This window comes from Podarcis melisellensis (genome assembly GCF_964234715.1).
Source record: "Podarcis melisellensis genome assembly, chromosome: 11".
NCBI lineage: Eukaryota > Metazoa > Chordata > Lepidosauria > Squamata > Lacertidae > Podarcis > Podarcis melisellensis.
The window spans coordinates 56,728,295-56,754,193 of NC_138543.1; the positions used below are offsets into that span (position 1 = coordinate 56,728,295).

Below are 25,899 nucleotides of genomic sequence, written 5' to 3' on the forward strand. Positions count from 1 at the left end.
ATAATAGTTAGTACCAAGATTTGAAAGAGCTTCCACTGTGAGTGATTATTTGAACTGACCTATTTAACAGGAGATGAGATATCCAAATAAGGGAAAATGTTTTGTTTTGCTGTTTTTAATAATAATAATAATAATAATAATAATAATAATAATAATAATAATAATAATAATAATAATTTATTTATACCCCGCCCATCTGGCTGGGTTTCCCCAGCCACTCTTGGCAGCTTCCAACACAATATTAAAATACAATAATCTGCCAAACATTAAGAGCTTCCCTAAATAGGGCTGCCTTCAGATGTCGTCTAAAAGTCTGGTAGTTGTTCTCTTTGACATCTGGTGGGAGGTCGTTCCACAGGGCGGGTGCCACTACCGGGAAGGCCCTCTGTCTGGTTCTCTGTAACTTGGCTTCTCGCAGTGAGGGAACCACCAGAAAGCCCTCGGCACTGGACATCAGTGTCCGGGTAGAACGATAGGGGTGGAGATGCTTCTTCAGGTATACTGGGCCGAGGCTGTTTAGGGCTTTAGCACCAACACTTTGAATTGTGCTCGGAAATGTACTGGGAGCCAATGTAGGTCTTTCAATCTGAGCACAGGCTCACCTGTGCAGAACTACAGCTTCCATCATCATTGTCCGTAGCTGGGGTTGAAGAGCTGTCTGGGATTGATGGCGAGGGATGATGGGAATTGTAGTCCAAAACTACCTGAAGGGCACCAGGAAGAGGAAGCTGGTTTAGATGAACTCAGGGTCTTTTCAAGTGTCTCCTTGCACAACGGGTCATTAAGGTAGGCAATGAAGTCCTCAATAGATCAACTGCAGTTAAGCTGCATTTATCTTCCTTCTTCCTGTGCCACAGAAGACACAAAGCCTTAAAAAATTGAGACTTTTCGCCAGCCTTTGCTAAACACTACCAATGCTGAACTGAAACGCAATTAATTAGCTAGCGAAGAACAGAAAGCATCACCGTTGAACAATGACATTTCCCTGTGACAGGAGCAAGGGGGTGGAGGGAATCTCCCTTGAAGACAGAAGATGAAGACAGAAAAAAAGGCAGGAAAATAATTCTTTTAACAAATTATTCCCTTTCTTTTCTATCTCAGGGTGTTTTCATTTGAATTGTGTTCTCTCTTCCCCCACCAGCTTTCCGCATCTTTTAAATATATTTATACAGCCATTCAGAGTTACTTGAGAGACTCCCCAGACTGCAGTCTGGTTTTCAGAACAGATATCTCCCTGATTCTTCCTAGATGCTTTATATATATTTAACGGGAAAAGATTGTGGGTTTATTCCCCCCAGTCTCCCGCTACCTTCTTGAGCAAGCTTCTTCCGTATCTCACCCCACCCTGAAACGAATTCCTTGGGCACAAATTCCAAGTGTCTTTCTCTCCAACTATTATCTTTAATATTCCTCACTTTTGTGCATTTTGTTCCACATACATCATAAAAAAAGATCCAATCAAGGTGTCGAGCCATTTAAATTCATTCCTGTTCAGGCTTTCTGGAGACAAAAGGCTGCGCCGGCAAAGGTTTTATTATTGCACATTATTAGGAGCGTTTAGGAAGGCAATCAAGTTGTAACCACTAGATCCTCAACGCTCTTCACCTTTTAATCTTATTGTCTATTAGCGCTTCTTTGCACAACTCCGGACATCCAGGTATCCATAAATTAAGAGAGAAGGCAATTCCTCAGCACCTGGGGCCAATTCGTAAGTAATGCCCCTTTAACCTTGCTCTGATCATCTCGTATCTATAATGTCCTCTCCGTGGGCCCAACCTTGTGGCACATCACTCCTCTTTAGTCGGTGCACAACAATTCTGCTCAAGTCATCTTTCTCTCCGGACGCTATCGCCACCATCACCTCTTCCCTGAAGACTAAACGGTAGCTCTCAGTCACTGTCAGCATCTATTTCCAGTTTGTCGTCTTCACCCTTAAAGCTCTTCACACCTGTTCTCTCTTTGCTCACGTCTTTCCTGAGACCTGTTGCTCTTCCCTGTGAGTTCACCTCCCAGTGGAGCCCATTTAGCTCCCTTCCTGACACTTATGGGTACACAGGAACACACACACAAAGCTCCTTTATGCATAGTTAAGATTCATAGAACCATAGTTGCAAGGCACCCTGAGGGTTATCCAATGCAACACCTTACAATGAAGGTGTCAAATTGCATTTCTTAGTAGTAGTAGTAGTAGTAGTAGTAATAGAATGCTGATCGCCAAAGAACTGATGCTTTTGAATTATGGTGCTGGAGGAGACTCTTGAGAGTCCCATGGGCTGCAAGAAGATCAAACGTATCCATTCTGAAGGAAATCAGCCCTGAGTGCTCATTGGAAGGACAGATCCTGAAGCTGAGGCTCCAAGACTTTGGCCACCTCATGAGAAGAGAAGACTCCCTGGAAAAGACCCTGATGCTGGGAAAGATGGAGGGCACAAGGAGAAGAGGACGACAGAGGACGAGATGGTTGGACAGTGTTCTTGAAGTGTTCTCAACATGAGTTTGACCAAGCTGTGGGAGGCAGTGGAAGACAGGAGGGCCTGGCGTGCTCTGGTCCATGGGGTCAAAAAGAGTCGGACACGACTAAACGACTCAACAACAACAATTTATTATTTCTACCCCACTCATCTGTTAAACATTAAAAGCTTCCCTAAAAATGCTTGGGATGGGGGTGTATGTTTTTAAAAACACTGGAAACGAAATCTGGCAAGTGTTGACAGGGTCAACCTCAATGCTGCAAGGATGAAAGATAAAAGAAAATTCCGGACCTGTCGAAGATGTACTTAGTCTCTCTTTCTCAAACACACAGAAGCATTTTTTTCTACCAAGTTTCCTATTAGGATATATGTAACTGATGCTCTGAATGTCACCTGCACAGGTTAATCCTGTTGCAATGATTCTTGGGAGAGATGGGAGTAACCGAGCTCTCCGATTAATAACTTTGTTTTCTCATTCTGCTGAATTGCTTCTAATGCATTATCAATGACAGCTTATCAAAGGCATTTCTTTTTCCCTCCCATCTCTACTTTTCAAGAAGACGGAGCACTACTTCCCCAGACATCCTTTCACATTATCCCCTCACGTCCTCTCCCAAGGATCGCCACTAAAAGGCTGCGTTCAGATATCACTTTGGTCTATCTTCCCGACACTTCCTTACCTGCTTAATTCCTTGTTTTACGTGACCTTTAATATGACAAAAAAAAAACACCTTGTGGAAGTTTAGTGTAAGTTTAGAGGACTGCTTGCAATGATTTCAATGATAATTCTTTCCAAAAATAAAAGAAAATAAAACCCACCTGCAACCCTGTTAATTTAAAAATAAAAATAAAAATCATGGGAGTTTTGCACCGTAGTAATTTCATGGGATGAAATTTGGGCCCGTCTCCATTTTCCCCTGTGATTTAAAATTTAGCATGACCCAATATCGATCCAAAGGCCACATCATAACACAACAGTGTAATGCAGTGTAAAAGGAAAATTCGAAATTAGGATGTTAGAATTATAACCAAGATTTTTGCTTTTCACATTTTTTTTGCTGTATATTTGTGGTCCGCCGCTTTGTTTTTTTTTATGGAATAGAGCAGACATGTCCAACTGGTAGACCGTGATTTACAGGTCGATCCCTGGGGTGCTTCAGGTCAATTGCTGGATTAAGAAAAGTGATCACCTGTGTGCTCCTGAATAATTGCCCTGCGCCCCTGTCCTGCGCCCATTTATGCTGCCGTCACCATAAATGTTCCCCCAAAGAAGGGGACTTCTCTTGCCAATGCTCTCCCAAAAAAGCTCAACATCTTTTGGCAATGACAACGGGTAGATCATTGGCATGATCTTGGCATGATCATGGGTAGATCTATGCCAGTTTTATTATACTGGGAGTAGACCGTAGTCTCTAGAGAGTTGGACATGCCTGGAATAGAGGAATGAGTTTGTTTCGTGTTCTTTTCAAAATAAAAAAAGATCAAGAAATAAAGCAGGAGCAGGAGCAGAAGAAAAGTGTGATGGTGAAAATGAAAAGACTGCATTTGTGATTGTGCCAGCCAGGCAGCCTCTCTGCTCAAAAGCGAAGGAAGAGCCGGCTGGCTAGCCCAGCAGCAGAAAAGCTTAAAAAGTTACCTGCGCAGGTGAAGGAAAGCTGTGTAGCACTGCTTGCGGAACTCCTGGTACTGCTCGCTCTGCGTCCCCCCCATACCTTCCACCATCTCTTTGTTCAGTTTCATGGGTGGGGGGAGAGGTTTTGGGTCGCGGCCCAGGATGTAGCCAAAATCGATGTGGAAAAGTTTGCCTGCATTTGGAGAGAAAGTGCATCATCATTAATTATTATGGCATCTTTATTTACTATAAAAATAAATATTAACCCCCAATTCTGGGGTTGCGGCGCTCATCTCGCTTTATTGGCCGAGGGAGCCGGCGTACAGCTTCCGGGTCATGTGGCCAGCATGACTAAGTCGCTTCTGGCAAACCAGAGCAGCGCACGGAAACGCCGTTTAACTTACCTATTTATCTACTTGCACTTTGATGTGCTTTTGAACTGCTAGGTTGGCAGGAGCAGGGACCGAGCAACGGGAGCTCACCCCGTCGCGGGGATTCGAACCGCCAACCTTCTGATCAGCAAGTCCTAGGCTCTGTCTGTGGTTTAACCCACAGCAACACCCGCGTCCCTTAAGTAGTCTCTAGTAAATAACTTTGCGATTGTTACTATACGCCTATTACGTTTACATGTTTTGTCAAATGGATTTGCGTAATGTAGGCATTCTGGTGGTTTTGGACAAAATATTCCTGCATTGCGGGGGGAAAGACTAGATGACCCTGTCACTCCCTTACAATTCTATGATATGTGTGCGTTTCTCTGTGTTTTGTGTAAGTGTGTGCACTTATGTATATGTATGTCTATGTATGTATATTTATGTATGTATTTATTTGTGCATTGATAAATAGATAGAGTGGCCAGCCCTACAACAGACAGAGAACACAAAACACAGACAAAAGCAACAAAAATATAATGAAATAAGATGCTGCTGCTGGGGTGGGGGCGGGGGCTACAGAATGAAAACTGAGGATTTCTTCATTTATATTGTCAGTTGGTTGACTATGAATCATTTATGAGAGCATTCCACCTTGGCTCAAAGCAATGAGAGCTCATTATTCTACCTGAAGTTGTGATTATTTTGCATTTTTCATGGGGGGGTGGAGAGCACACTATGCCCTTCAATCTTCCCACCCCCCCCTTATGAGGCATACTCCTTTTCAAATGATAATAAGCTAGCTGACTTTCAAAAGAGGAAAGGCCACGCCAGTTAAATGCAACACCCCAAAACAAATGAAAACGGAGGAGCGGTAAACATTTCCAGTGGCACGAAGAACAAACACGCACGCGCGCACACACACATTGGGCACCACTGGCGCAAACTCCAGAGAGCCATGGGTGCTTTGGCACCCACAATATATTTGTGGGGGCTGAGCCCCTCAACCAAGTTGAAGCCCTTTGTTGTGGGCACCCACAATCTTTGGCATGAGATGGCACCTATGGTGGGCACTGGGGACGAGTTTATGGAACCAAAGGGGTGGCAGCCCAAGGTTTATTATTATTATTATTATTTGGTAACCACTGGATTAGGCAAAACAGAGGGAATAAAGTTCTGCCAACAGCTACTGGGGCAAGATTGCCAAGATGAACCAAGTTACCCAATGGGCAGGATATCCCTGGTTGGGTGGCCAACTCCCAAAAGACTGTGATCTACAGTTAAAAACTGGCAGTGATCTACCTCCCCTTGAGCTTTTTTTAGGGAGGAGGAAGGCCTGTTTTTTAGGGGTTCAGGTCAAAATTGTTGAGCTTCTTTGAGGGGGAGCCAATGATCTACCAGTGATCTACCACAGACGTCCAATGATCTACTGGTAAATCTTGATATACCTGTTGGACATGCCTGCCCTAGACTACAAAGTACTTTGAGAGAACTAATGGAGGCAGGTCCACCTTCTCCATGCCCTGCTTGCGGGTTCCAGAGAGCATATGATTTGTTGCTTGAGAGGAGAAATCTCTTAGACTGGTGAAGCAAAGGAGGAGCATATTCAGGACCTTGGATAGCTCTAAAGGAACTTGCTAAGGCAACTACTACGGGAGATGCTGTCTCTGCAGGGAGCTAGAGCCAACTGAAGCCTTAAGTAGGCTGCCAAGGCCTGTATTGTGGTGGGCTCCACCTTCCTGGAGGAGCTGGCTGAAGGGCTGTTGACTTATTTTGTGCTTACAGGTTTCAGAAAAGGCCAAAACATCTGGAGGGCCACAGGTTGGAGATGCCTGCTTTAGATTGTGGGCTACGGTAGGAATAGTCTGTTGGATCAGGTTGATTGCCCATCTAGTCCAGCGTCCAGTTCTCACAATGGCCCACAAACACAAGAGCGCCATCCCTTCCTGTGGTTTGCAACAACCAGTGTTCAGAAGCACTGCTGCTTTCAACCATAGAGGCAGATCATAGCCATCATGGCTGGCAGCTATCAACATGCCTTGGTCCAGTATATCTGAAGGAGCATCTCCACCCGAATCGTTCTACCCATACATTGAGGTCCAGGGCCGAGGGCCATCTGACAGTTCCCTCACTGCGAGAAGCCAAGTTACAGGGAACCAGGCAGAGGGCCTTCTCAGTAGTGGCACCCGCCCTGTGGAACGCCCTCCCACCAGATGTCAAAGAGAACAACAACTACCAGACTTTTAGAAGACATCTGAAGGCAGCCCTATTTAGGGAAGGTTTTAATTTTTGATGCATTACTGTATTTTAATATTTTGTTGGATGCCGCCCAGAGTGGCTGGGGAAGCCCAGGCAGATGGGAGGGGTATAAATAATATATTATTATTTTTATTAGTAGTAGTAGTAGTATATAACATTCCTCTTAATGAGCATATTTACTTTGAAATAAATAGGGGTCTCACTGAGCCTTAGTTCTAAGTAAAGATGCTTACATCAGGCTCCTACATAAAGGGTAGGGTTGAGAAAGAAGACAGTACGCAGTGGACGGAAAAATCTTGCAAATATTAATTCTAGGTATGGATTGCTCTCCCAGTGGCCCTACTGTACATGCCAGAGGTTTTCTTTTGCCTCTGCTCTTCTGGGCTGCTCTGTGATTTTTCTTCCTAGCTTTTTCCCTTCAGCACTGTGTCTGCAGGGAAAACGCACACTGAGTGTGTGTGTGTGTGTGTGTGTGTGTGTGTGTGAAAGAAAAACTGTTGTGTCTGAATTCTCAACTGGAAGGTCCACGCCTGCTCGGCTGGGAGGCAATTGTTGCTTGCTCCAAGCAACCAGCCTGAGGTTGAGGACAGGGTCTGTTAACGGCATTGGCCTTGATAACGAACTGCGATATCCAAGTTCATTGTTCAGAAAGTCTCTTTGGATGAAGGAGACTTGGTACGATGCCCTGATTGGAAATAAAAGCCTTGGATGTATGGTGATGAATTTACAGATGAAGGAGAACTCATCATTCCTGGTGAGAGGTCAAGTTTCTATCCTTGACCAAAGTGGTGTCCCTTTAGCTTGGCTGCTGTAGCCACACTGTTTGTATACTGTTAAGCTATTGCACAAGAGCACTCTCCCCTCCAGCAGTTTCTGGCAAGTGGTTTTCAAAAGTATTATTGCTTTCAACTGTGGAGGCAGAGCAGTTATCCTGGCTAGTAGCTAGCCTTATCCATTGTCAAGTTGTCCGATCCTGTTCTAAAGTCATCCAACTTGGTGGCCACCAAGTTCCGTAGTAACTATGCAATGCACAAGCACTTTTAAAAGCAAGGTTTATATACTGCTTAATAATGCCATTTAAGCAGCTTAAATAAAATTAAACATTCAGAAGAAAATACCAATAAAATGATTTAAAGGAGAAGTAGGCAAAACAAAATTATCAAAATCTGATAAGGTTCCATCATCCGTGCAGAATCTGTTGAAAGATCTCAGCAATGGGGGAAACCTCAACTAGGAGGGCTAGAGTCCATGCTGCTCCAACATCAATGATGTAACAGGCATGGTTCAATAGGTGCTGATTACTTGCATTGTTACATTCCACACAGCCTTTGTTATTGCAGGAAAATGGGGTGGATCTCTATTATCTACTTTATAGGGCCCATTTAAGGATGGATGTGATTTTTAAAAAGGCACAATCCCACACACAGACAGATATGTTTAAGCCACACTAATCTCAAATTTTCCTGGGTTACCTCCACTCAAGAGCAGTAAAACATATTACCCACTTAAAATAACACATACATCTGAAAAAAAATATTTGAAAATCAGCAGGCTTTGATCTATGTTGCAGAGTTACACTAGTTATTTAATTAAGAACATTTAGAGGGATTCTTCTCTCTACTCATTTATTTCAAGACTGTCATAATGATGAGTCTAGAGATACATGTATTAAAAAAAAAAAGACAGCAGAATAAGTCTTGTGGCTGCAATTACATTTCTCATCCAGTTCTGTACACAGGGAATAAGAGGTGTTAATTAATCTTAGCCTCATTTGCATATGTAGCTAGTTCAGTAGATCTGTGTAGCACACTTCAAAAGCCGTCAGATCGACAAGAAGGATTGGTGGAGGAGTGCAAAAATTAAGGAACTGGAAAAGGAAATATTAATATTTCTCACTCTGTCTGTCTTTCTCTCACACCATTTGTGTTCTTTGCAATTGCATTAAATGCTTGTTAGGCACTCATCAAACAGAATAGAACTAGAAGAACGTTATACCTTCTGTTCCATAAATAAAAATAAAGATTTGCACCATGCCCAATCCTGCACCTTAGGTTACAATATCAGCACTGTTCCTTATGTTGCACAAATGCTTTTGTCTTGTTTTTATTTATTTAACAGAATTTATATACCACTTGACTGCAAGGAAATTTCTAAGCAGCGTAAACCCTACTCCCCAAAAAACTGCTTGCCCCAAGCCTTTCTCCCCCCTACTCAATCCCAAAACCCTTTTAAAAGAAGGGGGAGAGTATCACGCAACAGTTTCCAAACCACTCTGTGAAGCACCCCCCCACTGTTAAACCTCACTGCAGGCATGTTTAACAGAGGGGAGGAGATGTTTCACAGTGCTCCCCCCTCCCCCAATTAAACCAGCTTGTCTGGGCTGCCTGCCACCCACACAGTTTGCTTGACTGCCTGCTGTTCCTCAACTGCAGCGTGACGACAGCCTTACCCTTTTATGTATATAAGAAGAAATGTTAAAAATCATCGACAATAAACAGGTATTTGAAACTATTTGAATGATGATTAAAACTAACGTTGGCTAAAAATAAATGAAACAAGTTCAACTTCTGGGTGTCTTGATAGAATCATAGAATTGGAAGATACACCAAGGGTCATCTAGTCCAACGCCTTGCAATGCAGGAATCTCAACTAAAGCAACCATGACAGGATAGGCATTCCTAAACTAATATATTTTAAGGAGCTGTAGAAAAGAAGATGCCACCTTACAATAGGTTCCTATCTGCCATAAGGAAAGAGGGAAGAAGCTAAGTGGTAGATTGGAATTGTACCCCCTCATCTGCAGGCCCCGGAAAGATGGCTTTTTTCTTGTACTCCAACTTTTTCTTGTACAGTGGTACCTTAGAAGTCATACAGCTTAGTTTCCAAATGTTTTGGCTCCCAAACAACGCAAACCCGGAGCGACTGTTCCGGTTTGCGAACTATTTTTGGAAGCCGAATGTCCAACAGGGCTTCCGTGGCTTCCGATTGGCTGCAGGAGCTACCTGCAGCCAATCAGAAGCCGTGCTTTGGTTTTCAAACGTTTTGGAAGTTGAATGGACTTCTGGAATGGATTCCATTCGACTTCCAAGGTACGACTGTACTGTAGATCCAGACATTTGCATTTCATTGCTTTGTCGCAGTTGTGTCTGTTGCATGTGCATGTATTTGCATTTTATGGAAACTCCTTCCAAGAACTATGGGTACCAAATGGTATAAACATGAGTCTAATCGCCGCAAGTCATCCTGCATGTCTGTCCACACACACAGTCCAGGAGTATTGGTCTTCTGTTTCGAAATATTCATGAGCAGCACAACAGCACAACACATCCGTACTGAGTTAAGGACTGCAAATAATCAGCATTTCATATTGCGGGGCTCCCACCGCCATTCATAGACCCCTCTCACTCTCAGCCGTCTCCCCGGATGAATATTTGCAGGGAAAGGGGTTAAGAGGGCCACCAGAAATGCCGCCAAGCTATTTGTCTCTGTCAGTTTAATCAACTGTTTCCTCCCAAAGAACGAGCATTTCTTATTTCAAATTTGTCAGAGTCAACAGTCATGACAATGCCTGAAAAACAGCTTAAAATAAAGAGGGAGAGGGGGCAAGCAATGGGACCGCAAGGCTTTGTCTTTTTTTTTGCAATGAAAAATACAGTGGTACCTCAGGTTACCGATGCTTCAGGTTATAGACTCCGCTAACCCAGAAATAGTTCCTCTGGTTAAGAACTTTGCTTCAGGATGAGAACTGAAATCGCGCGGCAGCGGGAGACCCCATTAGCTAAAGTGGTACCTCAGGTTAAGAACAGCTTCAGGTTAAGAACGGACCTCCAGAACGAATTAAGTTCTTAACCAGAGGTACCACTGTACTGTAATAATCTTGGCTGAGTGAATTTAATGGCAAGCAATGGGACCTCAAGGCTTCCTCTTCTTTTTTTGCAATGGAAAATTTGGTTTAGAAGTAAAGCAACAACAATACAGTTGGAGTCTTGTGAGCGGAAATTGAGATACAGTGGGGCCTCCTGCTGCCGCCACGCCGCCGGAGCACAATTTCTGTTCTCATCCTGAAGCAAAGTTCTTAACCCAAGGTACTATTTCTGGGTTAGAGGAGTCTGTAAACTGAAGCATCTGTAAGCTGAAGCGTCTGTAACCCGAGGTACCACTGTAATGATCTTGTTTGAGTGAATTTAATCCAAAGACTCATGGCAGCATTTTTAGCTCATACAGAAAAGCTCAGGAACATCAACACTGACCGGTTGAGACTCTGCAAATGCTAGGAGTTGAACCCAAGACCTTCTGCAACCAAGGCTGATGCTCTGCCATTGAGCTACAGCTGTCAAATTACCATTGTAAGAATCTAAGAGGAGCTTGCTGGATCAGGGAGCCAGTGTGGTGTAGTGGTTAAGAGTGGTAGTCTCGTAATCTGGTGAACTGGATTTGATTCCCCGCTCCTCCACAAGAAGCTGCTGGGTGACCATGGGCCAGTCACACTTCTCTGACATCTCTCAGCCCCACTCACCTCACAGAGTGTTTGTTGTGGGGGAGGAAGGGAAAGGAGAATGTTAGCCGCTTTGAGACTCCTTAAGGGGAGTGATAAAGCGGGATATCAAATCCAAACTCTTCTTCAATGGTCCTCCAAGTCTAGCATCTTGTTCGCCTGGTGGTCAACCAGTTGCCTGTGGGAAACGTGCAAGCAGTATCCGAGCACAGAAGCACTCTCCCATCCTGTAGCTTCCCTGGTATTCAGAAGCATTTCTGCCTCTGTCTGTGGATCACGTCTATGAATTTTTCTGGTGTGCAGGCTGAGACCCTACCTGCCCACGGACTGTCTCGCCAGAGTGGTGCATGCTCTGGTTATCTCCCGCTTAGACTACTGCAATGTGCTCTACATGGGGCTAACTTTGATGGTGGCCCAGAAACTATAATTAATCCATAATGCAGCAGCTAGACTGGTGACTGGGAGCGGCTGCCAAGACCACATAACACCGGTCTTGAAAGACCTACATTGGCTCCCAGTAAGTTTCCAAACACAATTCAAAGTGTTGGTGCTGAACCTTAAAGCCCTAAACAGCCTCGGCCCAGTATACCTGAAGGAGCATCTCCACCCCCATCGTTCAGCCCAGACACTGAGGTCCAGCTCTGAGGGCTTTCTGGCAGTTCCCTTACTGCAAGATATGAGGTTATTATATCTAATACTCTCTTATCCACTACAGGAAATCCTATTGCCATTGCTGGTGCCAGGGATTGAAATTTGGGCATTGTGCATGGACAGTATACTTTATATCAATTCTTTTGCCTTAAACTCCTATGCCATGCTAGCTCTCTGAACCACATATATACATACTTCTGTGGTACTGATCCCCACCTTGAGGATGTAATTAAACAAACAAACAAACCTGACTTATAGATAAATAAATAAATGCAGAGATCTAACATATAAGAGGTCCCTGCTTTGTAGCATTTTCAGGAAAACAGACATGTAACACACACAGAGGTTCATGTCTACCAAGATCAGTTGTGAAAGTGGTTCTGCAAATAGTAATATCAGGCATCCTATTTCTACATAATAAGCATCTTCTCCCTTTTAAGATGTGCAAAGCATTTCACGTGCATCGTCTCAGCACCCCTTTCAACAACCCTGCAAAGTAGGTGAACGTTCTCCCCATATTGCAGACAGAAGGACTGAGGCCCACAGACAATAAACTGATTTACCTAGTGAATACATGGATGAATCAAGATCTAAGCCAGCCTTGGTCATCTTTGGTGACCTGCAAGTGTTTTGCATTATGACTCCTAATACACCCACCTAATGTAACCGGGTTGGCTGCGGGGTCTGAGGCTAGATCTCTTGCAGGGTAACCAAAGATTGGACTTCCACGGGAGGCTAAATTTAAGCTATGGACTCCCCAGCTTAAACATTTAGAGAAATCGTTGCACCGGGGAGAGAAGAAAATGCATCTCTAGATTGTTGCAGTGAAAAGAATGCTGAACTTGGACTGGGCAGACCCTAGAGTTCAATTAACCACTCAGCTCTGAATCTCACTGGGTGACCTTGGGGCAGCCATGAGCTCTCAGACTAATCCACTCCTCAGAGTTGTTGTGATACAAACTACCCTGAATTCCTTGAATGAACAGGAAAATACAAGACAGTAAATATATATATATAAAAAATCACCAATGATTTTTTTCTTTGTTGAGAAGTCAAGGCTTGGAATAATCTCTGAGCGGCTCTACAGCCTAAACTGCTTGGGGAGCAGTTATAGGACTGTGAGTTGACTTTTAGTTACCATATTTTTTGCTCCATAAGACACACTTTTTTCCCTCCTAAATGTGGGAAATGTGTGTGCATCTTATGGAGCGAATGAAGGCAGGAAAAGCCCCCAAGAGCTGCACACACACTCCTCATGTTCTTAGAATCATAGAATCATAGAGTTGGAAGAGACCACAAGGGCCATAGATTCCAACCCCCTGCCAAGCAGGAAACACCATCAGAGAACTCCTGACATATGGTTGTCAAGCCTCTGCTTAAAGACCTCCAAAGAAGGAGACTCCACCACACTCCTTGGCAGCAAATTCCACTGTCGAACAGCTCTTACTGTCAGGAAGTTCTTCCTAATGTTTAGGTGAAATCTTCTAGCTGCCACGTCACACTGTTGGCTCATGTCAAGTTTGTGGTCAACCAAGACTCCTAGATCCTTTTCACATGTACTGCTCTCAAGCCAGGTGTCACCCATCTTGTATTTGTGCCTCTCATTTTTTTTGCCCAAGTGTAATACTTTACATTTCTCCCTGTTAAAATTCATCTTGTTTGTTTTGCCCCAGTTCTCTAATCTGTCAAGGTCGTTTTGAAGTGTGATTCTGTCCTCTGGGGTGTTAGCCACCTCTCCCAGTTTGGTGTCATCTGCAAATTTGATCAGGATGCCCTTGAGTCCATCATCCAAGTCATTGATAAAGATGTTGAATAAGACCGGGCCCAAGACAGAACCCTGTGGCACCCCACTAGTCACTCTTCTCCAGGATGAAGAGGAACCATTGATGAACACCCTTTGGGTTCGGTCAGTCAGCCAGTTACAAATCTTTAAAGGGCTCTTGTTGGCTTTTGCTGGAGGTGAAGCAAGGGACAGAGGACATCCCCTCAGTCTCTTCCCCCACCTCGTAGAAAAGCCCGCAAGAGCCGCACACTCTTTAAAGAGCCGCGCCTAGCTTTTCCCCAGAGGAGGGAGAAGGGCAGTCTGTCAGGGAAAAGCATGCAAGGGCCGCACACATACAGGCTCTGCTCAGCACTCCCTTCAAAGAATATATTTTTTCTTGCATTCCCCCTCTAAAAACTAGGTGTGTCTTATGGAGCAAAAAATACGGTAACCAACATCGCGAATCCAATACGCACATTTACTCAGAGGTAAGTCCCACAGTGTTCAATGGGATTGCACTGGATCACAGCCTGATATCATGAAGGGTATGGCTGCAGCACAATGTTTCGTTCTATGCCACAAAAAAGAGATGTAAGCTTTTTGCAAGCAGGAGCTTTCAAGATTTGCCTGACAAAATCTATATGGCAGTGCTGTAAAAAAAACCCAGAGGCTTTACAGAGCCTCTGCGCTCCCTGACTTTCTGTTTACTGCTACAGGCCAACACAACTGCTCCTCAGTAATCAGTAAAAAAAGAGAATTTTCTTCAGATTTATCATGTTCATGCACTGCCCCCTACTGTATTCTTTGGGGCTTCCCAGTGCAAAAAGCAAAACACAAAACAGGATGGGATGTATATGGATGTGTGTGTAGTAATTTGCTATGCAAATATACAGTGATAATCATAGGAACATGGGAAACTGCTTTGTATCAGTCCGGTACAGTGTTTCTCAAAGTTGGGCCTCCAGCGGTTGTTGGACTACAACTCCCATCATCCCAGACCCATGCTACTGCTAGCTAGGGATGATTGGAGTTGTAGTCCAACAACAGCTGGAGACCCTAGTCTAAGAAACACTGATCTAGTACCATGTACTGTGGCAGGGAGTAGCTCGCAGCTTTCACCTATGGTTCCTAGGTTCCTAGAAGCTGTCGCTATGCTTCGACTGGCCAGTTAAACCAGGTGAGGGTAGCCAATGGGACTTAAATCCTTGATGAGTTATGGACTTCCCCTGCATGCAAAGACACAGACTCTGGGAGATTGAGCGGACCAATAGTGGGTCCAATGGTTCAATAAATAATAATATATCATTTAATATATTAGTGGTCATGTGATAATTTTAGCCTATAAAATTTATTGTTTAATGTCTTAACTTGTATATTAAGGTACTTTTATAGCTCTGTTTAGAGTAGGTAATGTCTTGATAATATATTTTTTAAAAGTTTTTTGTATCAATCCAGTATATTTTCTTTTAATTGTTGAATGATTCTGTGTACATTATGGCAACCTTTGGCTATGTGCAATAAAACTGACTGACTGGCTAACTGACTGACTAGATGAGCAATTGGTTTGACCCAGAAGGTTCTTCTTATGCAGTAGTTTGGGCCACAACTGTAGCAGCGGACTTTTAAATGTTGGGATTCTGAAGGAAGCGCTCCATTTCTAGGACAGAGAATTCAGCTGCATTAAGGTCTGATTAATACCATAATTGAAGATCCGGCGGAAAGGAAAGAATCTCTTTGTTCAGTACGAATGTGATTATGGCCAATATCAATCTAATTAACTAGTACTAATAAATGTTTTTAAATACACACTGTATTTGGAATGCAGTTGAGTGTATAATAGCTACTAAATCTGTCGAAGGCCTTTACAAAATAATAATAAAAAACCCACCACAAAGGCATATAATTAACAGATCTTGAAATTGCTTTTGTGATAGCTTGTATATATAAAAGGGTCTGCCAAATACCAATTAGCTACATTATTTTATAAGGAACAAATTAGGAGTTTTGGAAATGATGCCAGCTTTACTTCATTTATTTTGTGAGGTTTGGTTTTTTTACTTCTTCTTTTTCATCTTAGCAGTTTAAGTGGGCTTGCCAGTGTTGTCCTTGTAAGCATTTGACAATGGTTATGACCAGCTATTCCACTTTCTACGTACGTGAATTGATATTACATGCACAGAAGATCCCACCTGTACTAAGTTGTGGTTGTTTAGTCATTTAGTCGTGTCCGAGTCTTCGTGACCCCATGGACCAGAGCACGCCAGGCACTCCTGTCTTCCACTGGCTCCCGCAGTTTGGTCAAACTCATGCTGCTAGCTTCGAGAACACTGTCCAACCATCTCGTCCTCTGTCGTCCCCTTCTCCTTGTGCCCTCCACCTTTCCCAACCTCAGCGTCATTTCCAGGGAGTCTTCTCTTCTCATGAGGTGGCCAAACTATTGGAGCCTCAGCTTCAGGACCTGTCCTTCCAGTGAGCACTCAGGGCTGATTTCCTTCAGAATGGAGAGGTTTGATCTTCTTGCACTCCATGGGACTCTCAAGAGTCTCCTCCAGCACCATAATTCAAAAGCATCAATTCTTCGGCAATCAGCCTTCTTTATGGTCCAGCACTCACTTCCATACATCACTACTGGGAAAACCATAGCTTTTACTATACGGACCTTTGTTGGCAAGGTGATGTCTCTACTTTTTAAGATGCTGTCTACGCAGCATAGTATAGTACAGATACTATACAGTACATTTAATGCAGTATTTTACCACTTTAAAAGTCCTAAGGTTTAAGTCCTCTTCCTAGGGGTTGCGGGAGGGCAACAGGGGCTTCCTAGCAACTCTCAGCACCCTTAAACTACAGTTCCCAGGATTCTTTGAGGGAAACCATATTTGTGTAAAGTGGTTTGATACTGCTCTTGATATGAGGTGCAGGTGGGGCCTTATTGTAGCATATCTTCAGCTCTTAAGAGTTCTGTTTTTAAGGGAACAGGAGTCTTACAGACAAGATCTCAAGAGTGGGAAGGGAACTACACTTCCCCAGTTTCTGAAATCTTCCTCCTTCTGTGCTGTAACAGTGTCAAAGTGCTTTGTTTTTTCATGAAGCACCAGGAGATGTCGTCGAATGCTTTTTCTGCATCAGTTAACATTAATGCTACCTGTTTGTTGCTTTTAAATTCTAAATATTCCAATATATCGACAGTATTTCTTTGCATGGCCAGTTCCGAACCTGAGAGGTTTTATACAGTGAACTTAAGAATATATGAAGAGTCCGCTGGATCAGGCCCATTTGGTCCACTATCCTGGTTTTACCATGGCCAACAAGGAAACCTGCAAGCAGGATCTGAGCACAAGGGAACTTGTGGTTTCCAGGAACTGATATTCAGAAGCATTGTTGCAATTGTGGCTAGTAGCCACCCATAGCCATCTCCTCCTCCATGAATCAGGTCCAATCCTTTTTTAAAGCCATCACTGCCTTCTGAGGAAGTGAGTTCCATAGTTTAAACTACACACTGTGTGAAGAAGTACCTTCTGCCACCTGCCCTGAATCTCCCAACATTCAGCTTCACTGGGCGTTCATGTGTTCCGGAGTTAAGAGGTAAAGGTAAAGGGACCCCTGACCATTAGGTCCAGTCGTGGCCGACTCTGGGGTTGTGGCGCTCATCTCACTTTCAGGCCGAGGGAGCCGGTATACAGCTTCCGGGTCATGTGGCCAGCGTGACTAAGCCGCCTCTGGTGAACCAGAGCAGCGCAAGCGTTTACCTTCCCGCTGGAGTGGTACCTAATTATCTACTTGCACTTTGACGTGCTTTCAAACTGCTAGGTTGGCAGGAACAGGGACCGAGCAACAGGAGCTCACCCTGTTGCGGGGATCCGAACCGCTGACCTGATCAGCAAGTCCTAGGCTCTGTGGTTTAACCCACAGCGCCACCCCTGTCCTTGGAGTTAAGAGAATGGGATACAAAACCTTTCTCTACACGGTGCATAATTTTAGGGTGTGTGTTGGTGGTGGGTAACAGAGGTGACAAGAGCATGAGGAACAGAAGACTGCTTGTTTCTGCTTTCACGGTATGCTTCAACCCTTAAAACTCAGCTCCAGCATATGGCAAGGTGTGAGGCCATCAGCAAGGTAAATTCTGCATTTCCTTTCTCGGGTTACTTCCTCCCACCCTGCCTCTCTATGCCTCTGCCTCTCTGCCTCTCGCATTTTTATTAAAATGATTTTCATAGTTCACAAAGGCACATATACATCTCTGTTTTCAATTCACAGAGTCCTTTCTACAGGTCAGTGATGTTCAGTGTGAGACACTGTGAGGTTGGGAGGGAGAGTGGAAGAGAAAGAAGGTGGGGTTGTGATTTCTCCATTCTTTTGCTTAGTGTACATGCAGAGTTTTTGTGTCAGCGTTGTGCAGATAGGTTCTTTATTCAGCTGTTCGTTTCCGCTGGCGGTGCGAGAGGTTGGAGAGGGGAGCCATGCCGGGAGTAAAGATACCCTCCTTTGTTTGTCTCCGTGTTAGTTTCAAATTTGTTGGTTAGCTTTTTTAGTAGGGCTGTTTCTCATACAGTTTGGTACCAGTGGTCTGTGTTTATTCTTGACAGGTCTTTCCAGTGTCTAGTTATGACACTCCTCGCTGCTGACAGCAGGTGGCTTATGAGTTCTTCATATTGTGAATGTGCATTGTTGTGTACCCCACTTACCATATTTTTCACTCCATAGGGCGCACCGGTCCATAAGGAGCACCTAGTTTTTAGGGGGAGGAATCAAGGGGGGGAAATCTTATTCCCCCCCCCCCAGACCCAAAGAGCAGCGGACAGGCTTCTGGGGCTGTCAGAGGAAGCCCGGGTTTGCTGTCTTGGCTTTGTTTTTAGCCGCGGGGCTGGGGCAGGGGAAGCCCGAGCCCCAGGTCCGGGAGTGGCGGCAAGGTTGTGCACAGCCTTCCCTCCGCTCCTGGAGCTTGCGGGGCTGGGGGAGCCCGAACTTCCCCTGACCCCAGCCCCCAGAACAGGCCAGGGAGTGGAGGCAAGGTTGCGTGCAGCCTTGTCTCTGCTCCCAAAGCTTGCGGGGCTGGCGGGGAAAGCCCTGGTCCCCCCCCCCCAGCCCCAGGGACCACAAATTCACTCCATAAGACGCACAGACATTTCCCCTTAGTTTTTAAGAGGAAAGAAGTGTGTCTTATGGAGCGAAAAATAAGGTACCTTTTTTTAAAAAAGTAGATCTGGGGGGGGGGTGAAATCCCCAAATAGGATGTTACTTGTTTTCTGTATGCCACAACAGCTATGAGAATATTACTAGTGAAGAATTGGAATAAACAAGGTTTACCAACTATTGAAGAATGGCAGATGAAGATGATGGACTATATGGAACTTGCCAAACTGACTGGGAGACCAGAGAGAAGAGATGGTGGAAGAAGATTGGAAGAAGTTTAAAGAATATTTGAAATATTTAAATCTTAGAATAGTTTTGGAAGTGGATATAGGCTGTAGGGTTAGAAGTAGAAGATAGTGTATTTTAAAATAGTATTATTTGTAAGTGATAAAATGTGAAGATTTTTATGGTAAAAGTAAGTGTGATAAAAAACATTGTTAAAAATTATTATATATGTAATCTGCTAAAGATGAGGTAAAATGAAAATCAGATGGAGGGCTTGGGGTATCTCTCCTAACAATGTTTAGATAAAACAAGGATAAGACAAGAACTTGTTTGTATTGTTTAGTTGTGTTATAAAATTAATATTATTATTTTTTGAAACAAAAAAGCAGATCTGACTCCTTCAACATTTCACAAGTCAAGAATGTTTCAAAAGCATTCTAGTTACGGAAAAGCACTATGGAAATAGTTCTCAAATTTCCTTTTTCCCTGAGCCAAATATGCAACAGGTATATAATTCAGTTTTATAGATGATTAGATTGTTAAGCCTACAGGCCTAGTTAATTTGATCTGTACACCACTCTTAGCTGTTCTTGTCATGGCAGATGTAATGACACTGAAAATTATTGCAATTATGCTGGGGAAGGAACTTATGGAGTCTTGCACCACCTTCCTTTAAGCGGAAAGCAGAAAATGATTTTGCACCAAGATAAAAGTCTCACAAAAGCAACAACAACAACAACAACAACAGTAATAACAGCAATAACAAAGAACAATAACAAAGAACAACAACAAATGACAATAACAATAATAATAAGTAGTAGTAGAATAAGTAGTTACCTGTTTTGGTTAGCAACAGATTGTCCAAATGCCTGTCTCCAACACCAAGGATGTATGTAATTACACAATATCCAGCTGGAAATTTAAAAAAGCAAATAATTGTCAACTAGCACAATTTCTCCCTCTCTCTCTCTCTCTCTCTCTCTCTCTCAGAAATCACAAACCTACACTGAGACAGGATCACGGGGAATATTATGGAGCGAGACTCTGAAAGCTGACCAAGATTTCTGGCACAGGAAGGACCAGAGGCTTCAGGAATAGTTGTGTATACATGAGGTTACCCCACAAATTAGGCACATATGGCCCTGTAGGTTTAGGGATAGACCAAAGGAAGGGTCTTCTCTGCAGTTATGTCACAGAATTCGCTTCCGGAAGATGCAGTGATGGTTACCACACTGGGTGGTTTTTAAAGGGTTTTTAAAACAAACTTCTGGGGAGGATAAGAATATCAAAGGTTTCTAGCCATGATGGATATTGACTACCTCTAGCATCATAAGAAATATGCCTCTGGATAACATTTGCTGGGGAGAAAAATGTGGAGAGGGCTGTTGCATCCAAGTCCTGCTTCTGGCCTTCCCATAGGTATCGGTTTGACCACTGAAGGACTTATTCATTTATTTGTTTATCTATTTATAATATTTGTGTTCCGAAGATCATAGGGCACAACATAAAAAAATGCAAAACGAGAATGCAAACCACGGGATATTACACAAAATGCACAACATAATCAATTTGTTTCATTCAATTAAATCTGTATACCACCCTTTGCCCATAGAGCTCAGGGAGGTTCACAGCATAAAAAATACAAGCCAAAAAAAAATACAAAATATGCTTTAAAAGCAAGAACAAAAACAAACCGATAACCCCTTCAACACTACACATTTAAAAGAACATTGGATGTTCATCTGCCAAAGGCCTGTTCAAAGAGGAACATTTTCGTCCGGCCTTTAAAGGTGCATAGTGAAGGTGCCAGGGGAGCCTCCCTGGGGAGAGCATTCCACAGATGGGGAGCCACTGCAGAAAAGGCCCTGTTTTTGTGTTGCCACCCTCCAGACCTCTTGAGGAGGAGGCACACGAAGAAGGGCCTCAGATGCTGATCTCGGGGTTCGGGTAGGTTCGTATGGAGAGAGGCATTGTTCTTTGCCCTTGCTAATAAATAACACCACTGATCTTTAGTTAGTTCTCTGACTTTGCTAGGAATACAGGAAGCTGCCTTGCACCCAGTTTGTTTGTTTGTTTTTGCTTTTTAAAATGCTTTATTGAAATTAGAAAAAAGTAACATATAACAAAATTATCCATTGAAAAAAGAAAAGTGTTAGTTACATTGTATCATGTTCTTCTTAATATTCCAATGACTTCTCTTCAACCCCTCATGCTTCTAAACATTGTTCTGCCTATTGCATTATTTATTTGAGCTTTATTTTGTTAGATTTCATAAATATTATGTTTTCTAATACTCATCCAATATATCACAGAAGTTATTTAAGAGCTGCCACAGACTTCATGTTATTACAATAATCCTTGAGATACTTTTTAAACATGCCCCAATTCCTAATAAAAGTTTGTTCAGTGCGGTCTCTCAGTTTTTCTGTTAATTTTGCCAACTCAGCATATTCCAACAATTTATTCTGCCAATCCAGCTTTGTTGGTAATTTCTCACCCTTCCACTTTGAAGCTATCAATATTCTTGCAGCCACCGTGGCATACAAGAATATTTCCCTCACATTTTTTTGCATCGCTGTCAACGTTTCCCTATTTTTAAGGGAAATTCCCTTATTCCAAATAGGCTTCCTCGCAAGAAAAGTTGACAGCTATGATTTTTTGGTATATCAGGGCCTAGAATGCCCAAAAGGAAAGCCTCTGGCTTTTATACACACATACACACACACACCCTAAACATTATTTTAAGTTCATTTTAGATTATATCCCCAAATACCTTAATTTTCTTGCATGTCCACCACATGTGTAACATTGAGCCTTCCCCTTCTGCACATCTCCAACATTTACTTGGAATATTCTTATACATTTTAGATAATTTTAGTTGTGTCAAATACCAACGGTATCTGCATCTTCATAAAATTTTCCCTCAATGTAACCTGCGGCGAACTTCATGTTGATTTTCCACAAATTTCCCCAGTCCTCCATTGGGATGTTACGACCGAAATTCTGAGCCCATTTGACCGTAACAGATTTTACCTTGCGCCAAGTTTGAACGTGCTCCATCTAACTCAGTGTTCCCTACACTGACTAACAGCAGCTCTCCAGAGTTACAGGCAGTCCAGAGTTACAGTCTCTCCCAGCCCAGGGATTGCTTGCAAGGCAGACACTCAGCCACTGATCCGCAGCTGTTGCCCTGCTTTAATGCAATCTGTGCCCTCCTAATGTCCTGCCATCACTTACCACAGCTTTTGACGTAAGTGTCCATAACCTCTGCGCTTATTCCGTGGGGTCCCGTTTCGCTTGGTGCATGTTTTCGGAAGAAGTTCTGAAAAAGAACATCGCTCTACTGTTTATTTCTTCTCCCACGTAAAGCTCTGAAAGAGTCTCTGGGGGTTTGCTGAGCTTGTAGGTAGTTGGTGGCCTTGGATAAAATCCATTACTGCGTGTTACTGGTGAACACAGCCCCCCCTCTCCTCACCCCCAAGTATCAATCTTGATATTTAAAAGGCGTCCAAGGCTCATTGCAGAAATAGCCCATATTTCTTTTTAAAACGGCAGATAACATTAAGCAAAGAACAATCAAGCAAATTACATTTTTCCCTCCTTAGTGCTAACATCGCAGCGCTCAGTTGATATCTGATGGAATTTTCTTAACCTCCGCAATGGAAAGATTTAAAATCACTTTGCATTACACACACACTCACACACACACACTCAAGGGCCTCTCGTTCTTTAAAATAATCCCATCCTGTTGAATTTCAAATGCAGAGTTATTGCATAATTACGGAGAGTGCTAAATGCTTCAAAAGTAGATATATTCCTTTTGTGCCTGGGTAGCAAAATTTAAATAGCATTAGCAATTCAAAGCAATTGTGAATGAAGATAGAGGAAACGAATTGCAAAGTGGGCATTAATGTACTTTGTTTAGGGGGAGGGAGTGGGCTACAACTAGAATCCCAAGAGCGAATTGGCCTAGAAATATGACCAAGGCCCCCTGGAGAAGAAAATTCAGCTTTAAAAAGTAGGAGGTCAGAGGAGCAAAATCCCTTTTGCCCCAACACTAACATGTTGCTGGTCTACAGCATATTAGCCACCACAACAAACAGATTTTTAAAACACGCAACTTTAAGAAAGGTTTTGACAAAGTCCCGCACTGAAAGCTCCTGAGTAAGCTTAGCATTCCTGTTCCAGGTTGTCAGGGAACTGACATCAGAGCCAGAAGTGGAGGGTGGGCTCCCAAGCGATGCCGGAGAAAGGCCAAGCAGGGAGAGAGGGAACTCATCGGCTGGGGAAGGAAATCAGCGTAACACCAGGGATAAAGGGGGGTGGATGGGGGAATCGTAGATGGGGCTCCAGGACTCTTCGCCGGAGACCAGCGGAGAGAACACAGGTCCTCCGCTACCCACCCTGCACAGAAGACTTCCGCGCGGGGAAAGTAGGTGTAGACTTGGCGTCAAACGCCCTTCCAGCAGATGTCAAAGCGATAAACAACTACCTTCAGAAGACATCTTAAGGCAGCCCTGTTCAGGGAAGTTTTTAACGTGTGATATTTTACTGTATTTTTGGTTTTTATGGAAGCCGCCCAGAGTGGCTGGGGAGGCCCAGCCAGATGGGCGGGGTATAAATAATAAAAAATTATTATTATTATTATTATTATTATTATTATTATTATTATTATTATTATTATTATTTGCTGGAAGAAGTTCAAGAAACGCCCACTGACGGATTCTGCTAGCGACTGAACAGCCACAAAGTGAAGGGCTGTCCAGCCAGGAAAGGTTTAACCAGGCTACCTAGCCAGAAGTGGCGGCAACTTACGCACGAGCACCCCATATAACCATTACACAGGTGGATGTGGTTATCAATGGCTATTAGCCATGATAGTTAAAGCGATGACAAACCTAGACAGCATCTTAAAAATAAGACATCACCTTGCCGACAAAGGTCCGTATAGTTAAAGCTATGGTTTTCCCAGTAGTGATGTATGGAAGTGAGAGCTGGACCATAAAGAACGCTGATTGCCGAAGAATTGATGCTTTTGAATTATGGTGCTGGAGGAGACTCTTGAGAGTCCCATGGACTGCAAGAAGATCAAACCTCTCCATTCTGAAGGAAATCAGCCCTGAGTGCTCACTGGAAGGACAGATCCTGAAGCTGAGGTTCCAATACTTTGGCCACATCATGAGAAGAGAAGACTCCCTGAAATGCTGGGAAAGATGGAGGGCACAAGGAGAAGGGACGGCAGAGGATGAGATGGTTGGATAGTGTTCTCGAAGCTACCAGCATGAGTTTGACCAAACTGCGGGAGGCAGTGGAAGACAGGAGTGCCTGGCGTGCTCTGGTCCATGGGGTCATGAAGAGTCGGACATGACTAAACGATCAAAACATAGTTATGGTCTGCTTCCATAGTCAGAGGCAGCACTGCTTCTGAACCCCAATTGATGGAAACCACAGGAAGAGACAGTGCTGTTGTGCTCAAATCCTGCTTGCAGATGTCCCACAAGCATCTGGTTGGCCACTGTGAGAATAGGATGCTGGATACTCCGTGGGCCATTGGCGTAATCTTCTTTTGTTCTTGCCAATGTGGTCCAAAGGAAAAGAGAGCAAGACGTTTGGCACCAGCTTGGCTGCAGGAGTTTCCAGAACGAGGCCCCTAAGGTGGTCTCCAACCATCTTTTATGAACTCCACTTCGGATTTTTGTAGGGTTTACTCCTTAGCCCTTTCTTCTCCTGAAAATTGTTAGAATATTCCGTTCCACCTTAAGAGGAACAGGCATGGCTGTTGTGTGTCACATGCCTGTTTACACTCCAGCACAGCTTGCTGGGAACTTCTGTTTCGTGTATAGCTATTGCTTATGCTGCTTGCTTGGACATGAAAGGGAGAAGAGGTTTAGGATCAGAGGTTTCCTTCCCAGGTTGATAAGCCCCACCTGCCCCCTCTGCAACTTTTTACTGTGCTAAACAATAAACAGACCTACCCATCTAGGGTGGCGACCATCTCACCCTAAAAGGAAACCGGCCTTAAGGAGTACACATGGAGAAACATTAAAGGTAAAGGTAAAGGGGCCCCTGACCATTAGATCTAGTCGTGGCTGACTCTGGGGTTGCAGCGCTCATCTCGCTTTATTGGCCGAGGGAGCCGGCGTACAGCTTCCAGGTCATGTGGCCAGCATGACTAAGCCACTTCTGGCGAACCAGAGCAGCACACGGAAACACCGTTTACCTTCCCACCGGAGTGGTACCTATTTATCTATTTGCACTTTGACGTGCTTTCGAACTGCTAGGTTGGCAGGAGGGAGAAACTTTAGAACCAAGCAAAAGCATTTATTTGGGTCATTTCTTCGCAAGGGAAGTGGGTGAAATGCCAGAACGAGCAAATGCTGAATCCAGTACAGGCAACCCAAGTCAAAACACAAACCTGTATACTTTCTTCGGTTGCAAGAACCTCGGCCACAGGGACTGACTGAATGAACTGCATGAAACCTGGAAAATAGCAGGGAGGGTGATAGAGAGAAAGAGACTCAGGGTCAGAAAATCTCAGGTGTAGGTGCTAAGAAGCCAATCTCAAATTCCTATGGGCTTTTAAAAGCAGTGGGGTGGAATCAACTAAGTCTTAATCAGGCCGGAGAACTGTTCTTTAGAGTTTGCATTTTATAAAATTTGTATCTTTGCTGTATCCCACTTTTAAGGGCACCAAAACGGTTGAAAGGTTCATAACCCCCCCCCCAAAAAAATTAACATTTAGCACCGAGAGTTCTCTAAATACTCACCGCTCCTGCTATGATGAGTATGTTTTGGGAGGTAGGCTTACCATGTTTTGTACTAGTGGCCAAGACCTTGTAAGGGGTCAGCTTCAAATCCAGATTCTCCTTGCGTAAGAGCTATAAGAAAAACAGAAGAGACAAGCATAAGGCGGGGGGGGG

General features: G+C 43.7%; 1 protein-coding gene across 2 annotated transcripts in view; it reads right to left on the reverse strand.

Moving 5' to 3' along the window:
* PIK3C3 (phosphatidylinositol 3-kinase catalytic subunit type 3) overlaps positions 1 to 25,899 on the reverse strand; it is a 112,890-nt gene that overhangs the window by 35,692 nt on the left and 51,299 nt on the right. For both annotated transcript variants that reach the window (XM_081929643.1, XM_081929642.1), the window contains 5 exons: positions 25,788 to 25,857; positions 25,395 to 25,459; positions 22,217 to 22,301; positions 19,817 to 19,891; positions 4,108 to 4,276 (listed from right to left, as the gene is read on the reverse strand). In XM_081929643.1, coding sequence (XP_081785769.1) covers positions 4,108 to 4,276; positions 19,817 to 19,891; positions 22,217 to 22,301; positions 25,395 to 25,459; positions 25,788 to 25,857 — 464 coding nt within the window. The remainder of the gene's footprint in view (positions 1 to 4,107; positions 4,277 to 19,816; positions 19,892 to 22,216; positions 22,302 to 25,394; positions 25,460 to 25,787; positions 25,858 to 25,899) is intronic.